At 49.2% G+C, this 24,937-nt stretch overlaps 1 protein-coding gene across 4 annotated transcripts; it reads left to right on the forward strand.

Annotated features, from left to right (window-relative positions):
* Positions 1 to 993: 993 nt before the first annotated feature.
* Positions 994 to 24,918, forward strand: LOC101688709 (ILK associated serine/threonine phosphatase). 4 transcript variants are annotated; one of them, XM_045066615.1, is made up of 12 exons: positions 994 to 1,142; positions 10,149 to 10,214; positions 10,687 to 10,743; positions 13,680 to 13,799; positions 15,098 to 15,224; positions 17,344 to 17,450; positions 17,808 to 17,901; positions 18,183 to 18,270; positions 19,552 to 19,673; positions 22,515 to 22,634; positions 24,347 to 24,428; positions 24,644 to 24,918. In XM_045066615.1, the coding sequence occupies exons 1-12, from the start codon at positions 1,088 to 1,090 to the stop codon at positions 24,785 to 24,787; spliced, it is 1,182 nt and encodes a 393-aa protein (XP_044922550.1). In that variant the 5' UTR covers positions 994 to 1,087; the 3' UTR covers positions 24,788 to 24,918. The 4 variants fall into 4 exon arrangements, with proteins under 4 accessions (XP_044922550.1, XP_044922551.1, XP_012907300.1 ...); XM_045066616.1 differs by lacking the exon at positions 10,149 to 10,214; XM_013051846.2 differs by lacking the exon at positions 994 to 1,142 and having other exon boundaries at positions 10,151 to 10,237.
* The last annotated feature ends 19 nt before the right edge of the window (positions 24,919 to 24,937 follow it).

The raw sequence follows: 24,937 nt of genomic DNA on the forward strand, positions 1-24,937 counted from the left end.
CTGGTGAGTGACCTGTGGTACCGAAGAGAGGCATGGAGGCTTGCTGGGCCCTGCAGAGTCCCCACACCAGACCTAACCAGAAACACATCTGCAGGGGAAACAAGCTGGGTTTCTTACTCAGGGGCAGCACTGAGGGAGACCACTGCCCTGGGACACCTAGCTAGGGGGATTCCGGAAAGTCCCCAGGAGACAGGGTTTGTGGCCGGCAGTTTTGCGGAACACTAAGGATGCAGAGCTTTGCTGTGGATTGGGTGTCAGGAATTCCCGGTGGGGATGCCTTCGTCAAACCTATCTAAAAGGCGGGAGACCCGGACAAAATTCACTCGTACTGGGCAGGACTGAGGGACGTCCGGTCACTCGTGGCTTGGACTGCGCTCCAACATTTTGTGTGTGTTCAGACACGATAAGCACGGCCTCCTTTTCTTCGTCTGTCGAAGGCAGATGTCCACGTTCCCTCGAACTGCGTCCATTCAGCAGGAGGACGCCAAGGCCTTGCTGTGTGCCCAGCCGGCAGGCTCACCCGCTGTTCCTCGGGGCACCTCGTGGAAGCGCCCTCTTTCCCGCCCGCCACCAGCCGGCACGGTTGGGAAGCGCCCTGCACCCTGTGTTTTCCGGGGCCGCCTCGGCTTCTCTGTGTCCACAGCGGGCCAAGACGCGGGCCTGCCGAACCCGTGTGAGGACGAAGGGACCGAAAGCCTTCCGGGACATCAGGGCCCGCTACGCTGCCACTGAGCTCCGACAGTTTCTTTCCCACCCGCCTTCTAGAAACAGGACGCGCGGCCAAGCGAGGGCAATAAGGGCCGGCCCCTCCGCCTGCAGGGAACGTGGCGGCCGCGGCATCGCCTCCGCCCACCCAGGCGAAGACACCCTGCGCGCACGCGCGCCGCCCTACCCGCTAGCGCGCAGGACTCTGGGGCGGCCGGGCCACGCCGCGCGCCGATTGGTGGGGTGTCGGGCCCGCCTTCGGGTGATTGACGGCGCCCGGCTGCCACCGCCCCGCTGCCGCCGCCGCCGTCGCCGCAGCCGTGCCGCCGCCCGCGGGCTGCGCGACTGCCACCGCCGCCGCTGCCGCCGCCCAGCCTTGGCCATGGACCTGTTCGGGGACCTGCCGGAGCCCGAGCGCTCGCCGCGCCCGGCTGTCGGTAAGCGGGTGGCCGCCCCGGCCGGGAGGGGAGGACAGGCGGCGGCGGCCTGGAGGCCCGCGGCGCCTGAGGCGGGCGGCGGGGCGGAGCGGGGGCGAGCGCGGCCTGCCCGGGGCCCGGCCGGCGGGCCTCCGTCCTGTCTGCCGCGCACGGGGGAGGCCGGGCTTGGGAGCGGGCCGCGGGCCGTAGGCGGCCGCGTCCTTTTGTGTGCGGCCCGCACGTGCGGCGGCGGAGGACGGCCGGCTCGGCCCAGTCCCGCTCCCGAGCCCCGGCGCCCTCGCGCGCGGTCCGGCTCCGCGCCCCGCGGCCTTCCGGTCGCCCCCCGCCGCAGTCCCCGCGGGCGGGACGGCCGCGGGGCTGCAGGCGGCTTTGTGCTTACCCCGGCGTCGCGGCCCCCGCCGGCGTCATCCTTCGTGTCTGAGGCCCGAGGGGAGGGCTTGTCCTCTGCGGTTTTAGCATTTTAACTTTTCGCAGTAGTTCTCTCTCGCGTCCGCGGCCCCCTGAGGGGGAGCTCTAGCGCAGGTGCGCGGGTCCGCTGGGCGCCGGGCCTGGGCGGGTGCGTGGAGCCCACGCGCGAGCAGCCTGGGACCAGGCCTTTGTTAGCCGGTGTGCCCAGTGCGCTGCGCTCGCTGCGGGTTTCACTGTGCGGGACTTCCTGGCACTTGCCCACGCTCGACTTCCAGCGGACGCTGCCCAGCAGGCCCGCAGTTCTGAGCCCATCTCGGCGGCAGACGACCTGGAAAAGTTTAAAAGCAAGTTCAGGTTTCCAGGCTCCCGTCCGCCCACGAGATCGGAAAGCCTCAAAGGTAGGGCCCTGGATGTGTGTTATTCAGTCCCGGGGGGATCTCGACTGGCCCGCTCCGCAGGAGCCTGGAGATCGTGGGTTTGGAAGCCAGTGTTGGACGGAACCAGAAGGGGAACAAGATCCGGCCTTTGCTTTCAAAGAGCTGACGTCTAAATGCAAGTGGTTATAATTAAAACTGGCAAAAGTTAAGGACTGTGGGAAACACGGAGCGCCTGGAGGAGTGTTTGCAGTCTGTCCAGGAAGAGTGGGGAAGGAGGCGGTGCTGGAATTGGGCCTCCGACGATGGGTAGACTTGTGCTGTGCAGAGATTTTAGGCCCGGTAGACTTGTGCTGTGCAGAGATTTTAGGCCCGGTGTGCTGTGCAGAGATTCTAGGCCCGGAAACCGTGTGGTGGGGTTGTTAAGCCCTCTGGATTGCAGGAGCGTTGCACGGGGCCTGGATTCTGCTTGTCAGGTGTGAACAGCCTCGCCAGGCTTTTGGGGCCATTATTCCCAGTAATGGTAGTTACTCTATCCCCGCTCACCACTCTGATGGTACAGAAACATCTGAATAATTGTCTGTGAGCCATTCACTTTCTAAATTGTTCTAGTTGTGGCTAAAATTGTTTTGCCTGTAGGTGGAAACTCTGGCTTTGTGAACACCGTCTTTTTTTTTAACCGTGTTGATGGAGTATACTTTCTTTCTCTGAGTATGTTTGGGGCAGAGTTTGGATTTGCAGATGTGCATGTAAGCCTATCATTTAAAGAAGTAAGATCTCCATAACTTTTTATCAGAAATTAATTTGTCTGCTTAGGAGAAGCCACCCTTTATATGATGCAAAATCTGACAGCTCCTAACTCTTACAAGTTGGTACTTGGCAGCCTATCACTGAAAACAGTGAGTGGGGAGGGCATCTCCAGCCCTGCGTGAGATGCCAGGGCAGCAGAGGGACTGCACAATGTTTAAAACCCCATTCCCTGGAAAGTGGATTAGTGAACTGCTCCTGGGATGGGCACTGAGGCCATCACAGGCCCTGCTTGACTGAGCGTTTGTTTGTTTGTTTGTTTTTAAATAGCTTTAAAAACAAAGAAGGCGTGCTTTCTGAATTAGTAGATGATGGGAAGCTGAGCGGGATAAGTACTAAAGTGAGTGACAGAGCTGGGATCCCAGGTTATTTTGACGCGCAGTTAGTTAATACCGACAAGATGATATTTAACAGGTTAAAAAAATCGTTTGAACAAAAACAGAATGATTTCACAATCTTGTGAAAAAAACCCTGATTTTTGAAAAACTAGGTTAAGCCATACTTTGTTTCAGAAAGTTGATGATACTGGTTGATAAAATTAAAAATGGAACAAATGAAAGGAAAATAAGGTTTTCCTTATTTTTTGGTTTCATAAAGTGGTTGGAAAGATGAGCAAAACTGCACCATTATGACCCTCACACATGATGTACAGGTGCTCATGTTGTGAGTACTAAAGTCCTCGTCATTTTCACAGTCTCAGAGAGGAGTGGTTTTGGACATGTAATCAAACTGCCTTGAGATCCACTAACTGCCTTCTGTGACTCTTCCCGCATCTGTAAAGTAGGACTGCTGCCTCCTACTATTAGTACATGTGTTATAGAGTACTGCATGCTTGGTGCTACGGAGTACTGCGTGCTTGTTGCTGCACAGTACTATATGCTCGGTGCTACAGAGTACTACATGCTTGTTGCTACAGAGTACTGCATGCTCAGTGCCACAGAGTACTCCATGCTCGGTGCTACAGAATATTACATGTTCAGTGCTACGGAGTTCTACAAGCTCAGTGCCACACAGTACTGCATGCTTGGCGCTACACAATACTACTACATGCTCGGTGCTTAGCGTACATGCTGCACATGGTCAATGCTTAGTAGATGCTAGTGCTTAGATGTTAGTATATGAGCTGTTAACTTTAACAGCTATTTAAAAGGAAAAAATGGGGACACCTGGGTGGCTCAGTTGGTTAAGCGGCTGCCTTCGGCTCAGGTCATGATTCCAGCATCTTGGGATCGAGTCCCACATCGGCTCCTTGCTTGGCGGGGAAGCCTGCTTCTCCCTCTGCCTCTGCCTGCCATTACGCCTTCCTGTGCTCACTCTTTAGCTCTCTCTCACAAATAAATAAATAAAATCTTTAAAAAATAAATTAAAAAAAATAAAAGGAAAAAATGCACTCTGAACTGGATTTTGTGAGTGTCTAAAGGGAGGAACTTTCATACTGCTCAGATTACATCAAGTATATTTTGTTCTTTGGTTTTTGTTTTAAACATTCCATCTAGGGGCACCTGGGTGGCTCAGTGGGTTAAGCCTCTGCCTTCGGCTCAGGTCATGATCTCAGGGTCCTGGGATGGAGCCCCGCATCAGGCTCTCTGCTCAGCAGGGAGCCTGCTTCCCCCCTCTCTCTCTGCCTGCCTCTCTACCTACTTGTGATCTCTCTCTCTCTGTCAAATAAATAAATAAAATATTAAATAAAAATAAACATTCCATCTAATGTTCTTGCCTCCAAGCCTCTGGATTTTTATGGTCTGAACAGAAATGTAAAAGGAATGCATTAAATGTTTTCAGATTTTGTGCTAAATGAGTAGCTTTCACGCCGGCATTTATAGATTTGATTGCTGAGGGAATCAAGTTTTTGTATGTTGAGAGTTGACTTAAACGAGGAAGTATGCCCATTTCAGACAGGAATGAAAACTCTCTGCTCTGTCACACTCCCTAAAAGTGCTACCTTGATGTCTTTAAGATCAACAGCTTATGCTTGATAAGTTAAAGGTGTCCTTTAAGGTTACTTTGATAGTAAGTTGGTTTCAGTTTTATAGGGTGGTTCTTTCACTTACTTGGTTGCTACACCACCGTACTTTAAAACTGCTTTTCAGCTCTCAGAACTAAGCAACTACTGCAGGGTAGGCCATCTTCAAAATACTTCTTTCCAAAAAAACCCTGGAGATCTAAATAGAAAATAAAGTTTAAGATACTAGAAAAAAACACTAATTGTAAAATTTCAGGAGTAAGCAAGAAAAAACTCATAAGAAATTAAAATGGATTTTAACTATGTAAAAATTAAAGTTTCTGCAGGACAAAATACCATAAAGCAAAAGACAAACAAAATAATTTCATAGGGGCATCTGAGTGGCTCAGTAGGTTAGGTATCTGCCTTCAGCTCAGGTCGAGATCCCAGGGTCCAGGGATAGAGCCCCACATTGGGCTCCCTGCTCAGCAGGAGTCTGTTTATCCTTCTTTTTCTCTCAAATAAGTAAATAATTTTTTAAATTATCTGTAATTTTTTAGTAGCTCTGAGGGATGTGAACCTTCTTCTTCTTTTTTGAGAAAGAATGAGCAGGGGGGAGAAGCTGAGGGAGAAGCAGACACCCTGCTGAGCAGGAATCCCCAAGGGGCTCAATCCCAGGACCCTGAGATCATGACCTGAGACCAATGCAGCTGCTTAGCTGACTGAGCCGCCCAGGTACCCCTAAGTAGGTAAAGTCTTTAAAAAAAATGATTTCGTACACATACAAATGATCCCTAATAAATGAAAGGCTCAAACACATCAGTAAGAAAAAGACAGGTAGCCCATTTGAAATTGTCAAAAGCTATATGTATACTGGAAGTTTATGGAAGAAGAAATGCAAATGACCAGTCAGTTAAAACCAGTGCTTAGCTTCCTAAGTCACTGAGGAAAGGAGTAGCAAATCAGTGATGCACCATGTTTTTACCCAGCAGATTAAAAATGGGCATCATTGTGGTGAGGATGGAGAGAAGTAGACATTCTCATAAAGTGTGTTGGGGGTAGACATTCCCACCACTTTTTGGAAATAGTTTTGGACATCTATTAGATTTAAACCATTTATATGCTTTGACCTAGCAGTCTAGCAGATTAAGTAGGGATATATACGTAAAGTTGTTTACCGTGGCATTATTGTCATGTGAGAAACTGGAATCAGCCTGCGTGCTCATCAGTAAGGGGACTGGACTAGTGTCTGGTGGTGCCTCCCACGCAGATCAGAACATAGCTGTTGGGAGGAGTAATTAGACCCAGACGTGCTGGCCTGGAATGTTCCCGGAGGGCTCACATGAATAAGGGTATAAGGAGAGTGTTATGTATAGTGTGCTTCTGCGTCTTAAAGAGTAAAATGCATGTACACAAGTGCATCAGTTTAGGAGAAGGTAGAACATACCCACTCAACTATGGTGGGGAAGGGGAGCTTTTTCTAAAGCCTCTGTGGTATTTGGAGGCGGTACATTGCTTTTGTAGTTGGAAAATTCAGGTATAAAGAACATTTTGGCAAAATATGTGATTTGTACATAGCAGCCTTTAGCCAAAGTGAATATAATCAACCCAAGAGTATTTTTCTCAGCACAGTATATAACTTTCAGTAGACTTAGCTTCAGAATATGGAGAACTCCGAACAGAACAAAACAAACCGAGATGACCTTAACTGTAATGAAAAATGGTCTTCAGTCTTGTTTTATTCTTTATTCGGGTCTTATATTTAGAATTCAGGGGGACTTCCTCCAAAGTTTTGGGTCCTAGTTACACTTCGTCTAATTATTGCTGACCCAAATACTTTGGATTACTGTTTATCCAAAATAGAATGTTAGGTTCTGGCCATTCAGACATTTCCATTATAGGGTCTATCACCTACAGATACATATTTTTAAGATTTTATTTTTAGGGGCGCCTGAGTGGCTCAGTGGGTTATAGTCTCTGTTTTTGGCTCAGGTCATCATATCAGGGTTCTGGGATTGAGCCCCGCATTGGGCTCTCTGCTCAGCAGGGAGCCTGCTTCCCCCCCCCCACACCCCACCTGCCTCTCTGCCTACTTTAGATCTCTGTCAAATAAATAAAATCTTAAAAAAAAAAAAAAGATTTTTAAGTAATCTGTACACACAATGTGGGGCTAGAACTCAAAATCCCGAGATCAAGAGTTGCATCCTGTACTGACCGAACCAGCCAGGTGCCAGATTTTTATTTATTTATTTATTTTTTAAGAATCCAAATACAGGCTATTCTAAGAGATCCTTTCAGTGATGCAAAAAGTATTCCAGAGATCAAGAACCTTGGGATTATCGACGTATGGTTGTCAGGGTTCAATGAATGGTATGTGGAGGCTGTCTGGCACCTTGTAGGGGCATGGATGGAAACCAGGAAGCCTGGATTTGACTGTCCATTCCTCACTGGCTGTCCCTCAGTTTCACCGGATTGCCTCAGTCTCCTTATCAGTACGGAACTACAGTAACAGTACTCACCTCATCAAACCGTTGGAAGGAATGAGTGCTTTGGAAACAGGTAGAGATGACCGGAATCATGCCCGGCAGGCTGTAAATGTTCATTATTCCTAAGAGCCGTTCTCAGTTGTGACCAACGAAAATGAGACGATCCCGTTGTGTTTAATTGAAATAGCACTTACAGTATTCCAGAGTGTGAAAGAAGGAATGGGGAGGTTCATTCATTTGGCATGAAGAGATGGGCCCCTATCTGGGGACAGTGCTCAGATCGGGGCACTATTCTGAGTGTAGCCAAAGGACAGAGGCCAGGCTGGAAGCCCTATGATGACGAATGCGTGCAGCAACTGAAAATGTCTTCCCTGGGAAGGACGACTTCCTCACTGGACACTGGCAGTGGAGAGACTTGATTGAGGTGGGTGGTTTAATTTGGAAATTAAATCTGACCTGACCCAAGGGTTGGTGGCTGTTCAGGTTGGCCTCCTCCCTGTAATGTTCTCTCTCCCCAAGATGCCTGACTCTCGGGCCCCACTGAAATAGTGTCCTTGCTCTTCATCATCCCATACGGTTCTGAGAATGGGCATTTGATGGTTAGACCCAGCTTGGCTTGGATTCCTCTTGGAAGTGCCCTGCTAGAATATTAGGGCTTCTCGTAGGAGGATAACAGAGTGAGTGAATGGTTGTTCTAAATGCCATTTAAGGGGCGCCTGGGTGGCTCAGTGGGTTAAGCCGCTGCCTTCGGCTCGGGTCATGATCTCAGGGTCCTGGGATCGAGCCCCGCATAGGGCTCTCTGCTCAGCAGGGAGCCTGCTTCCTCCTCTCTCTCTGCCTGCTTGTGATCTCTGTCTGTCAAATAAATAAATAAATAAAATCTTTAAAAAAAAAAAATGCCATTTAATGTCCTTGTGATGCTCCTGTTTGAATACCTCCTGTAGAGTGTTTATGTCACTTGTGAGAAGAACGAAAGTATTGGCAGTTACTTAGTCTATTTGGAATCCTGAGTGATAACAGTGTAAGTTAATGGAGTAGACATTTCCCATTTGATTAGGGTATAAAGCAGAAGAGTTGCTTTTTGTTAAATCAGGAATTTGTAAGGTATTTAAGATACTTTTGACCCAATAACTCCTGAAGAAATTTCTTTCCTTGGAGTTTCTAAATTTTAAATTAAATTTTTGCTTTTACTTTGTTTTTATTATTTATTTTCTTAAGTAGGCTGCCCGCCCAGTGTGAAGCCCAGTGTAGGGCTTGAACTCAGGACCCTGAGATCAAAACCTAAGCTAAGATCAGGGTTCAAATCCTTAACTGACTGAGCTTCACAGGTGCCCCTAAATTTTTTTTTTTTTAAAGGCTTATCAGTTTTTTTTTTTTTTTTTTAAGGTTTTATTTATTTATTTGACAGAGAGAAATCACAAGTAGGCAGAGAGGCAGGCAGAGAGAGAGAGAGGAGGAAGCAGGCTCCCCGCCGAGCAGAGAGCCCGATGCGGGACTCGATCCCAGGACCCTGAGATCATGACCTGAGCCGAAGGCAGCGGCTTAACCACTGAGCCACCCAGGCGCCCTAAATTTTTGTTTTTAAAAGAGCAGACTTGGGGGCACCTGGGTGGCTCAGTCGGTTAAATGTCTGACTCTTGATTTCGCCTCTCAGGTCATGGTCTCAGGGTCGTGAGATTGGCCTGTGTGGGGCTCCACGCTCAGCACTGTCTGCTTGTCCTTCTCCCTCTGTTCCTCCCACTGCTCTGTGCTTGTGCGCTTTCTCTTGCTCTCACATGAGTAAGTAAACAAATAAAATCTGTTTTTAAAAAAGTAGAATTGCTATCCAGCTCATTTCTACTTAGAGGCAGAGGGTTGATGTAGCCGGGGCTTTTGGAGCATACAGTTGAGCTGGTTTTTAAATGAGGATGTTTCTGTACTTGAACTCAGAGGAAGGTGAGGTGGGACAAACTTCATAGGATCGGAGTGTGCATGCCTAAATCTTCAGCCCTTTGTTTCTCCCATTTTCTATGTATCAGTTCCTGTATTTAATAGCTTAAACAGAAATTTTTGGGAAAGCTGGAGAATAAGGAGTGGTTAAATTTTATGTGGAAAGGGATAATTGAGTAAAAAACATTTAAGACCAGTCCTCTTGGTGTATAAATCTTCAGGTTTTTAGATTTAAATAATTTCCCTGGCTTTCTTCTGAGTTTAGGTTGGAGTGTCCGAAATTCCTCATTTTCTCTATACGTAGTAATTAAGTGGGCACTGTGTGGGGATGCCAAGTCCACACAGATTTGCTTCCATCAGCCTTTTACCTCTGAGCTCGTTGTTTAAGATTCTAGTGGGTGGGTGCTTCAGAATGCTGTTGAAATCGGACTTTCTAAGACCACAGATCTTTGGTCAGATAGCAATCCCTCTGTCTTTGACCTTTTTCTTTCTTTTTTTTTTTTTAAACATTTTATTTATTTATTTGACAGGCAGAGATCACAAGTAGGCAGAGAGGCAGGCGGGGGTGGGGGGAAGCAGGCACCCTGCTGAGCAGAGACCTGACGTGGGGCTCAATCCCAGGACCCGAAGATAGAGGCTTTAACCCACTGAGCCCTCCAGGCATGCCTGTCTTGACCTTTTATCTGGAAGGACCATGTAATTGTTTTCTTGTTCTAGAACCAGTGTTTTTCTTCCCAGGATTCATTTTCTTAAAAAGGTTTTTCAATGTTTGGTGCTTACGGGAATGAAATTATTGAGAAAAATACTTGTTTTCCTCAGGATACCCAGTGGCCCTTCAGATGCCCGTTGGGTCATCTTTCATTGCCTTTATGTTGACTGTAACTGTTGGAAGCAAATGTCTTTGTTAAGTAGCTGCTGAGAAAATACTCTGTAGAATTTGGTCCAGTGAGGAGGAGAAGGTTTGAGTTTTAATAGCAGACCTCTCAGAAGGCCTCCCCCTCTGAACCCACCGTCCTGGCCGATGACTGGATGCTGTCTAAGCAGGCGCTCTGTGTTGTAGGCAAAGAAGCTCAGAGGGGACCTCTGCTTTTTGATGACCTCCCTCCGGCCAGCAGTACTGACTCAGGTACAGTCTTCAGGCTCTCCCAGGTGTGTGTCAACGTGTCATCCTGGGGTTGTAGTTGTCTGAATCTTTGTCCCTTTCCCCCATTTTCAACACACAGATGTTTTAGGTGTTGGACTGTCTTAAGTTTTGAATCCATGGCATCAGGTAAGGCAGAAAAATCCGCTAGTTGCTGGCCCTGAGGAACTGCGTAAAAATGTTGAGCAGTTTTCTCTGGTTCATTTGAGTGTTTATTTTACTAGCTGAAATAAGGTTTAACTCTTTCCGGCAGATATTTGTTTCCTTTGAATTGAGAGGACCTTAAAATAAAATAGGTTCGAGACATTACTTACCGAAGTATGAGTTGCCACTGGATTGACACGAGAGGTTTTGAGTTTATTTCAATGACCTGCATAGGTGTCCTGGTGGGATGGGTTCTGAAACTTGAGCCTCACCCGGGTTCTGTGGGCTCACTGAGTGTTCTGCTGTGTTTCAGGGTCCGGGGGACCTTTGCTTTTTGATGATCTTCCACCAGCCAGCAGTGGCGATTCAGGTAAGTGGTTGGGAAGAAGTTTGATGTGTCAGTGGGAGTAATACACAAAAAAATTATTCTTATGTAAGATGTACTTATTAATAGATTTTAACAGGGTTTAGGATTATATTAAGTATGGCATAAGATTTATTAAAATAAAAAATACATAGGCAGCATCAGGTGGAAACGAAAAGATTATATACTACATCACTTTTTGGTGATTATTTTTTACTTGGGGTTCAACCTGTTGCAAATAACTTTAAGAATTAAGAATTTAGTCATTTACTTTGAACTTTGTTATTAACAAAAAACAATTATCTCAAGAGTTTGCCTCTGCCTCTGTCTGTTCCTGACAGACTCAGATATATTCAGCAGAAGTATCTGACATATGAAAGAGTTAAAAAACTTACAATATCCCTGAACCTGTAAATACAGACGGTCTTCTCTTTTATGGTACTTGTATTAAAAAGACTTTGATCTTAAGAAAATGAAATCTGAATGACACTGGTTTAGTGACTGGTACAGACCACATGCAGGAATTTCTTGAAATTCAAGACTTTAGTTGATTATTTTCAGTCCGTCCTTACAGTTCTCAAGAATCTCTTTATTGAGCTGAGTTCATTTTTGTCAAGCCTGTTAACACTGGTTGCACGCACTCCTATAAATATGTTTTCCTCTTTACGTCCCAGTTAGGGAGAGGGAAGAACAGAGCAGATTCCTGTTGCTTGTCACCACGACGAACCTGTTATTCCATGTACTCACTGAGCGCTTCTCACAGGGAATTCCCCCAGGTCGGGGCAGGGCCGGGGGCACGGGCCCTGCAGTTGGGGATGCAGGCTGTCTGGTTTCCTATGCAGTTATCTTCTGGTGTAAGAACCTTCCTTACGTCATCAAGTGGAACACTTGCTGCTTTTTAAGTAGACCTTTTTGTGTTACTAATTCATTACATAAAAATCAGGATTAATTCTAGAATGTATGGATTAAATTAGTATAGTTCCTATATTTAGAAAAAGTTATTATAACAATCATACACAAGAATTCTCAGGTCTTCAGGCCTGTGGGCCCATGCTAAAATTGTACAACAGTCTCACACAATTAAGCCCAAAACCTTCCCAATAAAGACAGTATTCTTTCTTTCTTTTTAAGATTTTTATTTATTTATTTGACAGACAGAGATCACAAGCAGGCAGAGAGGCAGGCAGAGGCGGGGGGGGGGGGAAGCAGGCTCCCTGCTGAGCAGAGATCCCAATTTGGGGCTCTATTCCAGGACCCTGAGACCATGACCTGAACTGAAGGCAGAGGCCTTAACCCACTGGGCCACCCAGGCGCCCCAGTATTTTTTTTTTTTAAGATTCTGTTTATTTGGGAGACAGCATGCGGGAGCAGAGGGAGGAGCAGAGGGGGGAAGCAGGCAGGGCTCAATGCCAGGATGCTGAGATCAAGACCTGAGCCAAAGGCAGGCACTTAAATGACTGAGCCACCCAGGTGTCCTAAATAGTATTCTTATAATGAAAGTTAATATGTGCCAGCAGGGTTCTTAACAGATTTAATAAAAGAAAGAAATTTACTATAGCTATGTCTTAGTTCTTCATAGGGCAAAAGACAGTCAACTAGGAACAATTTAGAAGATTTTAGCACCATTAGTAACAGGCTTGATTTTTTCGGATACAGAATCTAACCTTGCATCCAATGTATTGGGTTTTTTGAGAAGACATAGTCACATTTACAAAAATCAGCTACATTTTGGCCATAAAGTAAGCCCCAGTAAAGAAACTGATTTCATACACAGACCATATTCTCTGACTTCACTGTGATTCAGTCAGGAGTCAACAGCAAAACTGTAAAAATGTCTCTGTTTTGCAAGTTAAAAGAGAGGAAGATTGTTGTCCGTCCACACTGGGAAGGCTGGAGCAAGCAGTACGTGACAGCAGGCTACCAGACAGACCTCTGGGGCAAGCGTGTTGGAAACATTCGTGAAATCTTCTCCATTAGTATGCCCCATTATGTGGGAAAGGACACACGTGTTAGGTTGTTGCAGACATCCGTCCTTTTGCAAGTAATTGACTCTTCTTGAGGGCAGGGACATTTTCTTCCCTTTTTCTTCAGAGCCCAAAAATGTCTAGCACATGGTAGTTGAGTAACGGTTGCCTGCTTTCATACTGAGATGCGGAGAATATAGAGAGCCCCTTATTAGGACCATGGCTGCCGTTCATGGGATACGTGGTGAACCAGGCACCATGATAAATGCTTTACATGCCTCGTCCCCATCGGTTTTAAAGCCACCTTCCAAGATGACAGTATTCTCCCTGGGTCACAGATGAAGAAACTGAGGCCGGAAGGTGAAGTATCTTGCCCGGAGGCACACCTCCGTGAGTGGCAGGACTGGGACTTGAAATGAGACTTTTCTCCTCCCAAAGCGCTCTTAGCATTGGCTTTGAGCACGGTTCATCCCTCCATACCCATGAACGGCCTCTGCAATCCTATTTTGCCTCTCATGATACTAGCAATTCCTGAAGCCGGATGTTTGCCTCCTGTTAACCCTCTTCTGGCACTTACTACTCTTTTGACTTCCTGAAGGTGTGTCACTTGGCAGATTTTGGGAACTTCCTTCTTGATAAGTAAGAGCCTGAGGTCTGAGACGTGTGGGTGCCATAGCCCCAGGCCATGGGCTCTGGGTTTACCACTGAGAACCCTCCATGACCAGTCCGCTTACAGTGGGTCTGAGCAAGACCTTGGTCGTGACCTGTGCTTCCCCCATTGGTGCCCCAGGCACACTGCCCCACCCCTCAAGGTAGCAGCCTAGAGCCCTGCGCCTGCCTCTCTGCCCAGGCTCCTACACTGTGTCACTGTGTCATGTTGTCTCTCAGGGGGTAGGGAAGGGGGGCTTGTGGCTGGCTGCTGGGGACTTTCCTGCCCACCTACAGCTGTGTCTCTCTCTGGCTTTTCCTTGTGTCCAGGTCCTCTCGACACTGCAATGTCCCAGATGGTAAAGAGCGAAGAGAAAGGAGCAAAGAGAAAAGCCTCCGAAGGAGAGAGGAATGGCAGTGAAGAGCTTGTGGAAAAGAAAGTTTGTAAAGGTTTTCACACAGCTTGAAAACAAATGTATTAGCCTTCCTATTTTAAAACAACCCAGAGCAAACCCGAGTTCCACTTTCCCATTTATGCTGCTTCCTTTTTGTGTCTATACTTAAGAAGCCAGTAGGGCTCCCTCTTTGCAGATGGACCTCCCAAGTTTACTTTTGCCTCTGCTGCTTTCCCCATTTGTGTGTGACCCTCCCTTTGGTCAGACATGAAACCCACATTTGTTCAAGGGTGGAAACACCAGGTGGACTTGACTTTACCTTCTCTAGTGAACAGTTGGCTTACTGACCACCACCTTCTCCCTGACCCTGTCTTTGCTCCCAGCCTGCTGATGAGTGCCCCGAGGTCGGTGATGAGTTTAGTAGGCAGCATACCAGGAGAGAGCCTGAGGCTGGAAAAAGCAGTTGGAATTCATCCTCAGCTTTGTGACTTGTCAGAGTAGAGAAGTGAGAGGTTCCATCAGAGAGAGGTAGCTGTGGGTGCTCAAGCCCGTTACCAGCACAATTCATCCCCTGCCCCAGAGATGCCGGGTGAAAGCCACAGGCACGCAGGCCTGGCAGCTGTGCGAGAGACTGTCTAGTGTGCATAAGGACAAGGCCTTGAGCGAGCTTGTGGCTGCCTTAGCCGCAAAGGCACAGTGCCTGCCAGCAACGGCTCTGCAAAAAGTGTTCACTTTAATATTTACGGGGCCCTGCAGTGTCCGCAAACGGCTTCTTCCAGGCTCGCCATCAAATATAGATAGGCTGCTGTGCCTCTGCTGGGCTCTTTCTTCCTCCTCGTCCTCAGGTAGAGGAGAAGCAGCCGTCTTAGCATTTGGGCAAGTTCTTTACCAGTCTCAGGCATGGAAATCGATATTTTCAGATATCCCACAGGGCATTTGGGATAAACTCTGCTTACTGGCATTTCCCTAAAATTGGAATTTTCTGCCCTCATTAATTCCTGACACGACTAGATTTCTGCGTAATTCCTTGCCACAGTTCAGGATGACCACACCTTCCTTGCTCTGGTACTAAGGTCTGATGGCCTTAGCTGGAACCGTTGATACTAATGTGCCATCGTCTGCCTGCTATTCACAGCAGAGCCCTTGCAAGACTGTCCTCATTCTGCATTGGTCTGGTTGCAGTTACAGGCGTGCAGCTGGGGACACAGATGGCTTGAGAATATAGCTGCTCTGTGTGCACAGCTAGGATGTCACTGAGTAAAACAGCCAGAGTTCCCTCTCACTTGCTCTGGGACTAGGGCTTCTGGTGGGAAGAGCACAGTTTTGTATTGGCTTTTTGTTCTCCCTTCTCAGCCTCCTCAGTGATCTTCGGTTTGAAAGGCTATGTGGCTGAGCGGAAGGGCGAGCGGGAGGAGATGCAGGACGCCCATGTCATCCTGAACGACATCACAGAGGAGTGTAGGCCCCCGTCGTCCCTCATGTGAGTGTCCGTGCTCCAACAGGCCTGGGGGACACAGAGGTCCCTGTCTGATGGGGGTTTGGACTGTGTTCAATTTCTGTTTACTGGAAAGAATGGCTTGTCGCCGGGACTACTTGGTTTGGGGTCAGTGGCTCTCAGCTGGGGTTGGTTTCGCACAGTACTGCCCCTCCCTGACATTTTTGGGTGTCACACGGAGGGCTGTGTGACTGGTATCTGGTGGCAGGGGGGCAGTGGGATGCGGCCGAACAGCCCACAGTGCACAGGACAGCCCTGCAGCAGAGAACTCTACAGCCCCAAGTATGACTCCTGCTGAAGTGAAAGGGAAAGGAGCCTCCATGTTGTGGGTCATTGGGGTGTGGCCTCTTCCTCAGTATCTAAGGAGCTTCCAGCAGAGAGACTCTGACTCTCTGAGCCAGGAGGCAGAGTGGGAAGCTGCTAATCACAGCACACACGGGAACCAAGGAGAGCTAACGTAATGGGGCCCAAAAAGAGAACAAAAAACAGAAATGGCATCAGGGAGAAGAAAAGCAGGGAGAATTTTCCTGCCCCTTTGGATAAGTTCTTAGGCATGGAGGAAAGCCATCAGAAGGTGGGACATCAAGGTGTGTCCTATCGATTTAAATGAACATGCATGATACTGACATGTACAGTTGGTTACATAGTCTGTGCCCCATCAGGTTTCCGTCATCATATCATCTGTGTGTTATATTTACTGACACCAGTTGGTCCTTAACGGGCAGTGTGCTAGAGCCATGGCTGCTGGTGGCTTTTGTCTGGGCAAGGAAGTGAGGTCCCTGCAAAGCATCCGCTCATGGGCCAAGGTGACTGTATACGTACGTCCGCTCACAGTTGTCCAGCCGCCCTTGCTCACCTGGAGTGTGCTTGGAGTTAACTTCTGCAGCCAGGAAAGGGACTTGGAGAACCCCAGGGGAGTGGACCTCATTGGGATCACCAAACATTACTGAGCAAGTACCATGCCTAAGAGAAGGGTTCAGGGTTAAGAACCCGATGAAGTTGTGTTTTCATGGCCCAGGATGCCTCCGTTCAAAAGGAACTCGGAACATGTTTAAAAAGCAGTTTTGCACGGTAAATGCCGTTTCTCATAGGTGTTTTCATTTTTCCTTCTCAAAACAGTTCAAGTCACTAATGGCATTTGTTCGATATATGCATGTTTTCTGGCAAAATTTGGAAGAGGAATAGGGATAGGATAAAAGCAGTAAGATGGGCCTCAAGAATTAGATGTTGGGTCAGTCTGAGCAGTAATTCTGGAATTACCCTCTGTTCTCTTAGTTGTTTCTCATTGTCTTGGATTAGTAACTGTTTTATCAAGTATGTTAGCATTTCAAACTAAATCTGATTTAAATAGAAAAAAGTTTATTCTTCAGTGAAAGATCGGTTAAGAGAGCCTGATATTTAAAAAACATTTATTTTTTGTTAAAAATTTTTTTAACAAATGTTTAAAAAAAAATGTGAGTCTTCCAACTCCTTTTTTATTATTTTTAAGTAATTTCTGTCACCAATGTCAGGTTCAAGCCCACAACTGTGAGACCAGAGTCATACACTCTTTGGACTGAGCCAGCCAGGCACCCTAATTTTCATGGTGTTTTAAATTAAAAGTTGAAAACTTGGGGCTCCTGGCTGGCTCATTCGGTGGAGTGTGAGACTCTGGGTCTCAGGGTCGTGAGTTTGAGCCCCATTAAATCAATAAACTAAAAAAAAAAAAACCATCAAAATTATTTCAACATTTGTTCCCATTAGTGCTGTGTCCTTTTTAGTCACTTGGGACAGTGTGGTGTCTTACCAGGGGACATCCTCTGTCTTGTGAATGCTGACTGTTTGAGAAAGATTTAGAGGCCTTGGGGCACTTGGGTGGCTCAGTCATTAAACATCTGCCTTCGGCTCAGGTTGTGATCTCAGGGTCCTGGGATCGAGCCCCATGTCGGGCTTCCTGCTCAGCGGGGAGCCTGCTTTTCCCTCTGCCTCTGCCCCTTCCCCTGCACACATGCACTCTTCTCTTGTAAATAAATAAAATGTTAAAAACAAATAAAAACATTTAGTGCCTTAGTGGTGAGGAGCAGTCTTTGTGAAAATCTCGGTAACCATCAGTTCATTCTTCCAGTACCCGGGTTTCATATTTTGCTGTTTTTGATGGACACGGAGGAATTCGAGCCTCAAAATTTGCTGCACAGAATTTGCATCAGAACTTAATCCGGAAGTTTCCTAAAGGTGGGACTGAAAAGTGGATCGGTTTGGGTCCCTCTTGGTGTGTGTTTGTGTAAATGAGGAAGATGGGCGGCATTGGACAGTTCTTAGTGGCTCTATGAAGGTGGGGCCAGAGGCGTGTGGGCTCTGAGGTGAGCAGGTGGTGGTCGCAGAGAGTGTCTGATGGCACCTTGCATGGAGAGTTTGCGTGTGGGTATATATCTTGCCTTCACGCTCAGGAGATGGTAGACCAAACTCAAATGACCCTGTCTCAGAGGTGGGGAAGCAGAGATGTTCTTGGTCACAGTACAAAAACAAAACGACAGCAGGGGGAGAATTTCTTCTTCCTGAGAGTTTGTCATCTTGTTCGTTCTGTAATAGGAGATGTAATCAGTGTAGAGAAAACCGTGAAGAGATGCCTTTTGGACACTTTTAAGCATACTGATGAAGAGTTCCTTAAACAAGCTTCAAGCCAGTAAGTGTGACCACGTAAAGATGTGTGAGTGGGGTGTGCTTGTGTGTGGTTTTCCTTAAACACAGTTTAGGTCTTCTGAAGTATTGGTGCTTGCTGTCTGAAAAATTCCTCGCACTGAGTAAGCTCTTGTACTGCTGACTGACCCTGAAACAGTAAAAAAGAAAGTTATCCAGCAGCTTCCATGTTGAAGTGTAAATGACACTGACCATTCAGCTCTGAAGTGCATCTCCAAGCTGCCAGCCTGTTGGAGGTGGCCATACTTGTGACGTGTGTCCCTACAGGAAGCCTGCCTGGAAGGATGGCTCCACTGCCACGTGCGTTCTGGCCGTAGACAACATTCTGTACATCGCCAACCTTGGAGATAGCCGGGTACGTGGCTAGCCGGGTGTCCTGTGCCAGCGCCCCTCGGCCAGTGCGTGTGTGGTGGGACGGATGTGCTGACTGGGGAGAAGTCTGTCATGCTGTGGGCCTGCTGTGGGGCTGCTGCTGGGGCCTTTGCAGACTCCACAGCAGCCACGCTCTAGGCACACGCCCGCACAGCGTGCATACACTCTGTCTCTGTGGTGCTGTGGGCCAGCGGCGTGCCAGTCGCTTAAATATTTCCCAGCTGTGTTTCTCTGACCTCAGACAGGAGCCCTTGCCTCCCCAAATCATTGTGATTTCAGGAAAAGTAAAAACTAGTTAGATAAGTGCTAGGTGATATTCCATTTGTCCAGAGCCTTGGCCACTTGGAAGAAAAGAAAACTCCGTTGTTTCCCACTGTGACACCCGTGTGTCAGCCCCAGTTGTGGAGAGTGACTTCAGGGTGGAGGGCAACACCCTGCAGCCAGGCTCCCACTGCCTGGCCCCCCTTCAGAACCTGACAGTCATTTCCTTGGCCCTTTGTGGCAAGCCTGGTACTCCATCAGTAGCCACAGGGACGGAGTGACCCCTCCCACTCTAGCGGCATCTGCTGACCTGACCCACCCCATCCCCTAGAGTGACTGGTACATAAATGCTAGGCACCGGGGGTGCAGCAGCAAACCTCACAGGCAGTCCCTGTGCGAGTTGGGTTTATATTCTGGTGATTTTCTAGTAAACGGTCCCAGTTTGTATGTTGTATTTAGGCTAAACAACAAGTAACATGTAAAATCAGCCAAAAAAAAAAAAAGACTTTAGAGTCAGATCCACATTGCTGTGCTGGCTGTGTTCCTGGCTCTGCTCTGTGACTATAGGCATGATACCTATTCTCTTGGCCTCATTGTCCTCCTCTGTAGGACTGGGGTTTTCCCAGAAGTCACCAAATGAGGCAGACGTGGCCGTGGGGCACACGGAGGCACATGTGGTCACCCCCTCCCCATCTCTGCCTCCCGTGGATTGATGGACCAATTCCACCTGGAGGGCCTTTGATCCTCGGCAGGTGCCTCCCTTCTGTGTCACAGGCGAGAAGACAGCCCATGGAGGGGGCATGGTGCTTGGCCGGCTGGGCTGGGACCGGACTTGAGATGCCAGGCAGGGCTTCTCTCCCTGGCTGCTGGGACGCTCCTTTGCTGCTTGAGCTTCTAAAGTCCTGTTTTTCAGCAGGAAGTGGACTCTGAAACTCGGCTGTTAAGCTTTGTCTTCCCCTGGTAACTTTAAGTTTCCTGACTGTCATAATCTCTACGTTTCCAGGCAATCCTGTGTCGTTTTAATGAGGAGAGTCAAAAGCATGCAGCCTTAAGCCTCAGCAAGGAGCATAATCCCACACAGTACGAAGAACGAATGAGAATACAGAAGGCTGGAGGAAATGTCAGGTGACGGGCACTGGCGGGTGCTCCCAGGGGGAGGGCTGTACCCTGTGGAAATGGCCAGGGACTTCCAAGGGTAGAACCTTCCATGTAACATTAACTATAGGGAGATGAGGCTGTCCGAGGTCTAACTTGGGGAAGCAGAGGAATGGATATTTCATGATTTCACATTCTGTTCAACTGGGAGCAAAAGAGGGTACCGGAAACATGGCTCCCTGTGTTCACAGAAGAAGAGGCCTGCCTCAGATTCAAATTCTCCATCTGTAGTGTTTTCTCTGTGCCTAGGGACTTCCATAAATGCTATCATTTGTCACACCTGAATAAGCTACAGTTTTAGGGGAATTCTCCAGAGAGGCAGTCTGAAGGGGTGAGGACAGTGGGTGTTTGTAGCACATGCTGAGCATCTCCGGCTGGACGGCCCCGACTGGCCAGCTCTGTCCACGGCTCCATTTCACCTCTACCCATCTCTGACCACCGCATGCTTGTCCTGGCCTAGATCTGCTGTGTCTCCGAGGTAGCTGGTAGAGGTTGGTGTCTTCCCTGAACTGCGGGAAAATTCCACTTCAAGGACACTGTGCTAGGAGTCTGGTCAGAGCGTCCCTTGGTTCATTTTACAGTTTGACCATGAGGATGTTCTGTTCTGTTGGGACAAGAGACCAGTAAGGCACCTGCGTAAGACAGTAGTTGCTTGTCTTTGGAAGGGCAATTCTTCCCTGTCGTCAGTTGTGACTGCCCGAGCTGGGTGCTGGCTGGTTCAGGCCTCTCTGGGGGCCAGTCAGAGCTCTTAGACTTTGTCCAGAAGTTTCTTAGAACCTTAAAATTCTGCTTTTGCCTGACCTCCATGGAGAGATTTTGACATTGACAGTCCTATGGCTGGCAGTTATTTTGTCTCCTGGTCTGTACAGAATCAAGAGCAGGTTTGCGTGCCTTAAAGATGTGCTTAGACAGCATGGCTTCATGTGGGCCCCTCATGGCCAGGAGGGGAGGGAGGCTCCGAGCAGCAGTGTTGGGCTCTGGTTCATCCCTCCCCAGAGGTCAGGACTGGCCGGCTGGGTCTTTTCCACCACACCCTCCCACTTATATTTTTAAAACATTCGTTTGAAAGATTTTGGAAAAAATTTTAAAATAATAGAACAGTTCATTATCAACTGCCTAGAATCAGTAACATTTTGCCCTGCATGCTTTGTGTGCATATGTGAGGCCAGCCCATGTGAAGGTTAGACACCACATCGCAGGAAAGAGGGACTGTGGTGGCTGGCTTCTCTCCTTCCTTGTCTAGATCCCTGTTCCCTAGTTTGAACCCAGCGTCATCTGGTCTGCGCTCAGCTTACCTCAGCCTCCCACTTCCTTGAGGCATGGTGGGCCTTGTGGCATGGGTGTGGCATGTCCCATTTGCCTGCATTCTTTCATGGGTCATTGAAGTGACTTGCGTTGCATTTCCCTTCTGCTGGGAGCCAGGCCTGAAGGACTCAGCGCGGTCAGCTCGTGCCGTCGTGTTCTGAAGTACAGACGGCTGGTTTCTGGGTCCACAATTCCCTGGGCTCCTGCTCTCCCCTGTCCCTCCAGCAGGGTGGGGAGCATGAGGCCCGCTCGGATGGGACTCTGCCTGGGAAGCAGGAAGGCAAGCAGCAGCTTCTGTAGTGTGGCTCAGGGTTGCTTCTGTTCTCTCTCTGGGCTTGGCGGCATGAACAGGTCTTTGGGACCTGCCACTCAATCTAGGTAAAACAAGCCAGCTTGGTGACTCGCGTGGGGGGTCCACACCTGGTGCCTTATCACTTGGTCACTGAAGAAGCCCTCCATTGGATTCTCATGGTGCTTGTGCCCAGTGCTGCTTCTGCCCTGCTGCTGTACCTTTGGCCACTTTCACTGTTCAGTTCAGGGATCGTGCTCGAGAAGAGTGCTCGGCTGCCCATAGGTGCCAGCAGGTCTGTGGTGACAGCTGTGCCCACAGGGAAGGTGACTTTGTAGCTGCAGTGATGTGCTGGCAGCTACACGGCAGCCCAGGCCAGTGGGGGGTTTCTGGCCGTGCGCACTCATCCTCCAGAGGCCGTGCGCCTCGCCTTCCAGAGTTCTCGTCCGTGGGAGAACCCCCACAGACCTCTGCCTACAGCGCTGGGGTTTACTGGGCGCTCCCGTGCCTCATTGTTTGCCTTCTCCTCTGGGAGCACACGATGGTCTGGGGGCTTGTGAGCTTGCTGCTGCCGGAGGCCCCACCAGAATGGTTCCCAGGGCCCCTGAGCCGGGCTGTTTGCCCCGCTCCTAGAACTCTGATGACAGGCACCCCATTTAGAGGGCGCCCTCCAATCTCCGGATGCCTCATTTAGAAATAGAATGGGTGAAAGTGGAACACTGTGCAGAATGCTACAGTTAATCCGGTTTAAATCCTGTCCGTAGCTCATGTGAAGAAAAGCTGCGTCAGAACCTGGAACTCATCACTTTCAGGTGTTTTCCAAGTCTGATTAGGTGTAAATGAACAATAATCTTCCTATTCCAGCTGCTCTTAGTTTTGGTTGCGTGCTCAAATTACCTGAAGGAGCTTTGGGATAAAAACACAACAGGAAAATAAAGCCAGGTCCCAACCCAGTACCATCAAGTCCAGCTGGGCTGTCGGCAGGTCAGGTTGGGCTGTGGGCTGTTCCGTCAGGGTGCCGCCAGGCTGAGGCGCCAGACCAGCGAAGATTGGGCACGGACCGTGTAGATACATCTGTGTGGAGGCTGAGAGACGCAGTGCTGGTTAATAATGCGGACCCCGCAGGCTCCATCTTTCCTTCTGCTTAGACGATGCGCTGGAAAGTTCCATGTACCCGTGATCTGTCAGATGGAGTCTTTGTGTTTCCCTCCTCTCAGGGACGGTCGTGTCCTGGGTGTGCTGGAGGTGTCCCGCTCCATCGGGGATGGACAGTACAAGCGCTGCGGGGTCACTTCTGTGCCGGACATCAGACGCTGCCAGCTGACCCCCAATGACAGGTAACAGTAGCACAGCAAAGGCACAGGGCCTGGGCACGGGCTCTTGGGTCTCTTCTTGAACCTGGAGCAGGTGGGGATGGGCCTGGCAGGTGAGGGTGGACAGACTGTCATTTCTGCTCTCATGAGCCCCCCAGTCTGGTCCACGAGAGTACATACGAGTGAGTGATTCCGGCACCGCATGTCTGGGGTGCTCTGGGAGACGTGGGGCACATTCTGGTTGGAGGAAGAAGGGCTCTCCAGCAGAGGGAAGACCCGCAGAGCCCTTACAGGAGGATGGTGGGACACACGGCCGGGCAGATGCCAGTCATGGAGAGTGATGGAGGAACCATAGCAAGGTGCTCTGGGAAAGGGTTGGGAAGGGTCCTGAGTCTGGTGTGTGCTTGCTGGAGAATCAGGGGTGGTACTGAAGTAGAGCTGGGCTAGGTGGAGAATGAGGGGGCCGTGCCCAGCTGCCTGCTGAGATGGTATCCTGCCCATCCACAGCCTGGGGAAGCCCTCGGCGAGGAGGCCTACTGGCCCTGCTCCCTATGCCATGTGAGGGGGCCTCCCCATGGCCCTGCCTACTGGGCCTCTCCTGGTCTCTACTCCTGTCTCTGCCTGTGTGGTGGCTGCTGTGCTCTTATCAACCTTAGGGCCTTGGGACACTTCCACCAGCCCCTCTGATTGTCTGAACTGTGCCCCAGGCCCCCTGTTGTATGCACTGTGCTAGCACCCCTGCTCTGGGTTATAGTCCTGGGTTTGTGGGACAGGTCGCTCAGCGTCTGTCAGCCAACTGGAGGGGGCGGGAGCGTGCCTGCTGGGCTCCCATCAGAGGAGGAAGACCAGGACCTTGGGTTAGATGAGCAAAGAATGAGGATTCTGCTTCTGCGCTGTGGGGAAGCTCACATCATTCCTCTGTTGTTCAAGGAGCTCCCATGGGAGTCCCAGGGAGGGGCTCTGAAGAGAGCTCATCCTGGTTCAGACAGTGGAGATAGCTGAGTGTTCTCTCTGCGTTCTTGGACTCTCACAGAGCATTCACGACGCCCTTCTGTGTAGGTCTGCACTGTCGTGTGGTGATAGGAAGTGTGTGTATTTGCCATAACACATATTTTACTCCACGATTTTCCTTAAATTCATTTAAGAAAGTGCAACACCTGGTGTTTGGGTTAAACCGTAATCATATTATTGGTGATCAGGAGGGTAGTCTCAATTCTGATGGATAATACCCCAGTTGTATTTATTTTTTTTTTAAGTAGGTTCCTCTCCCAACATGGAGCCCAACATGGGACTTGAACTCACAACCCTGAGATCAAAACCTGAACTGAAATCAAGAGTCAGACGCTCAACTGACTGAGCCACTCAGGCACCTGTTTTATGGTTTTTTTGTTTTTGTTTTTTCCCTAGCTATAAATATTTTTAAGTGGTTTCAACTTCCGTGTCATAAAAGTTAAATTGTTTTTTTTAAAAATTCCTGGCTGGGTCACTGGCTTGATTACAGCTCAGGTCATGATCTCAGGGTCATGGGATTGAGCCCTACATGGGGCTCTGCTCAGCATGGAGTCTGGTGAGAGTCTCCCCCTCTCCTACTCTTGCTCCCACTCACGTCACTCTCGCTCGCTCACTCAAAAAAGCAAATGCCCTAGCCTTTGAGTGCTGGACACGTATTTACCTCCACTGTCAGGCTATTTTGTAGTTTGCTGCCACAGCCCATTTCTGCTTCCTCCATGTTTTAGGTTCATTCTGTTGGCCTGTGATGGCCTCTTCAAGGTCTTCACGCCAGAAGAAGCGGTGAACTTCATCCTGTCCTGCCTGGAGGTGAGAGAGCTCCCCAGCGACTGGGAGCTGTGGGAGCTGCACTGGGGGTGTGGAGACGAAGGTGTCCCCTGGGGCACTGGGCCACCCAGAGCTCTCCACCGCAGGGACCCAGTGCCTGCCCTGATGGCAGCTGGGGAGCAGCAACTTCTCATGGAGAGGCCCTGAGGGTGTGACAGGGATATCCGCTCAGTGGTGCCCCCTCTCCTGCCCGCTAGGATGAGAAGATCCAGAGCCGGGAAGGGAAGCCCACCATGGACGCCCGCTATGAAGCCGCCTGCAACCGGCTGGCCAGCAAAGCGGTGCAGCGGGGCTCGGCGGACAACGTCACCGTGATGGTGGTGCGGATAGGGTCCCCGTGAGGGCCGGCGGGGCTGGGCGGCATGGCGGTGACCTTGCAGGTTCATCGTGTGTGTGTGCACATTCCGTGTGTCTCGTGTACTCCTGTGGGACTCCCGTGGTTGTAAATAAAGGTTTCTTTTTTTTTTTCTAAGTGTTTTATTTTATTACAT

The sequence above is a fragment of the Mustela putorius genome, unplaced genomic scaffold (genome assembly GCF_011764305.1).
Source record: "Mustela putorius furo isolate JIRA1106 unplaced genomic scaffold, ASM1176430v1.1 tig00003869_pilon_pilon_pilon, whole genome shotgun sequence".
Lineage (NCBI taxonomy): Eukaryota > Metazoa > Chordata > Mammalia > Carnivora > Mustelidae > Mustela > Mustela putorius.

What these genes read in the sequence shown, in the direction of transcription:
- LOC101688709 (XM_045066615.1), top strand. Translation starts at nt 1,088, where the DNA reads ATGGACCTGTTCGGGGACCTGCCGGAGCCCGAGCGCTCGCCGCGCCCG. An exon ending in CTCGCCGCGCCCGGCTGTCG is followed by an intron (nt 1,143 to 10,148) that starts GTAAGCGGGTGG and finishes TCTGTGTTGTAG; the next exon opens with GCAAAGAAGCTCAGAGGGGA. An exon ending in CCAACCTTGGAGATAGCCGG is followed by an intron (nt 18,271 to 19,551) that starts GTACGTGGCTAG and finishes CTACGTTTCCAG; the next exon opens with GCAATCCTGTGTCGTTTTAA.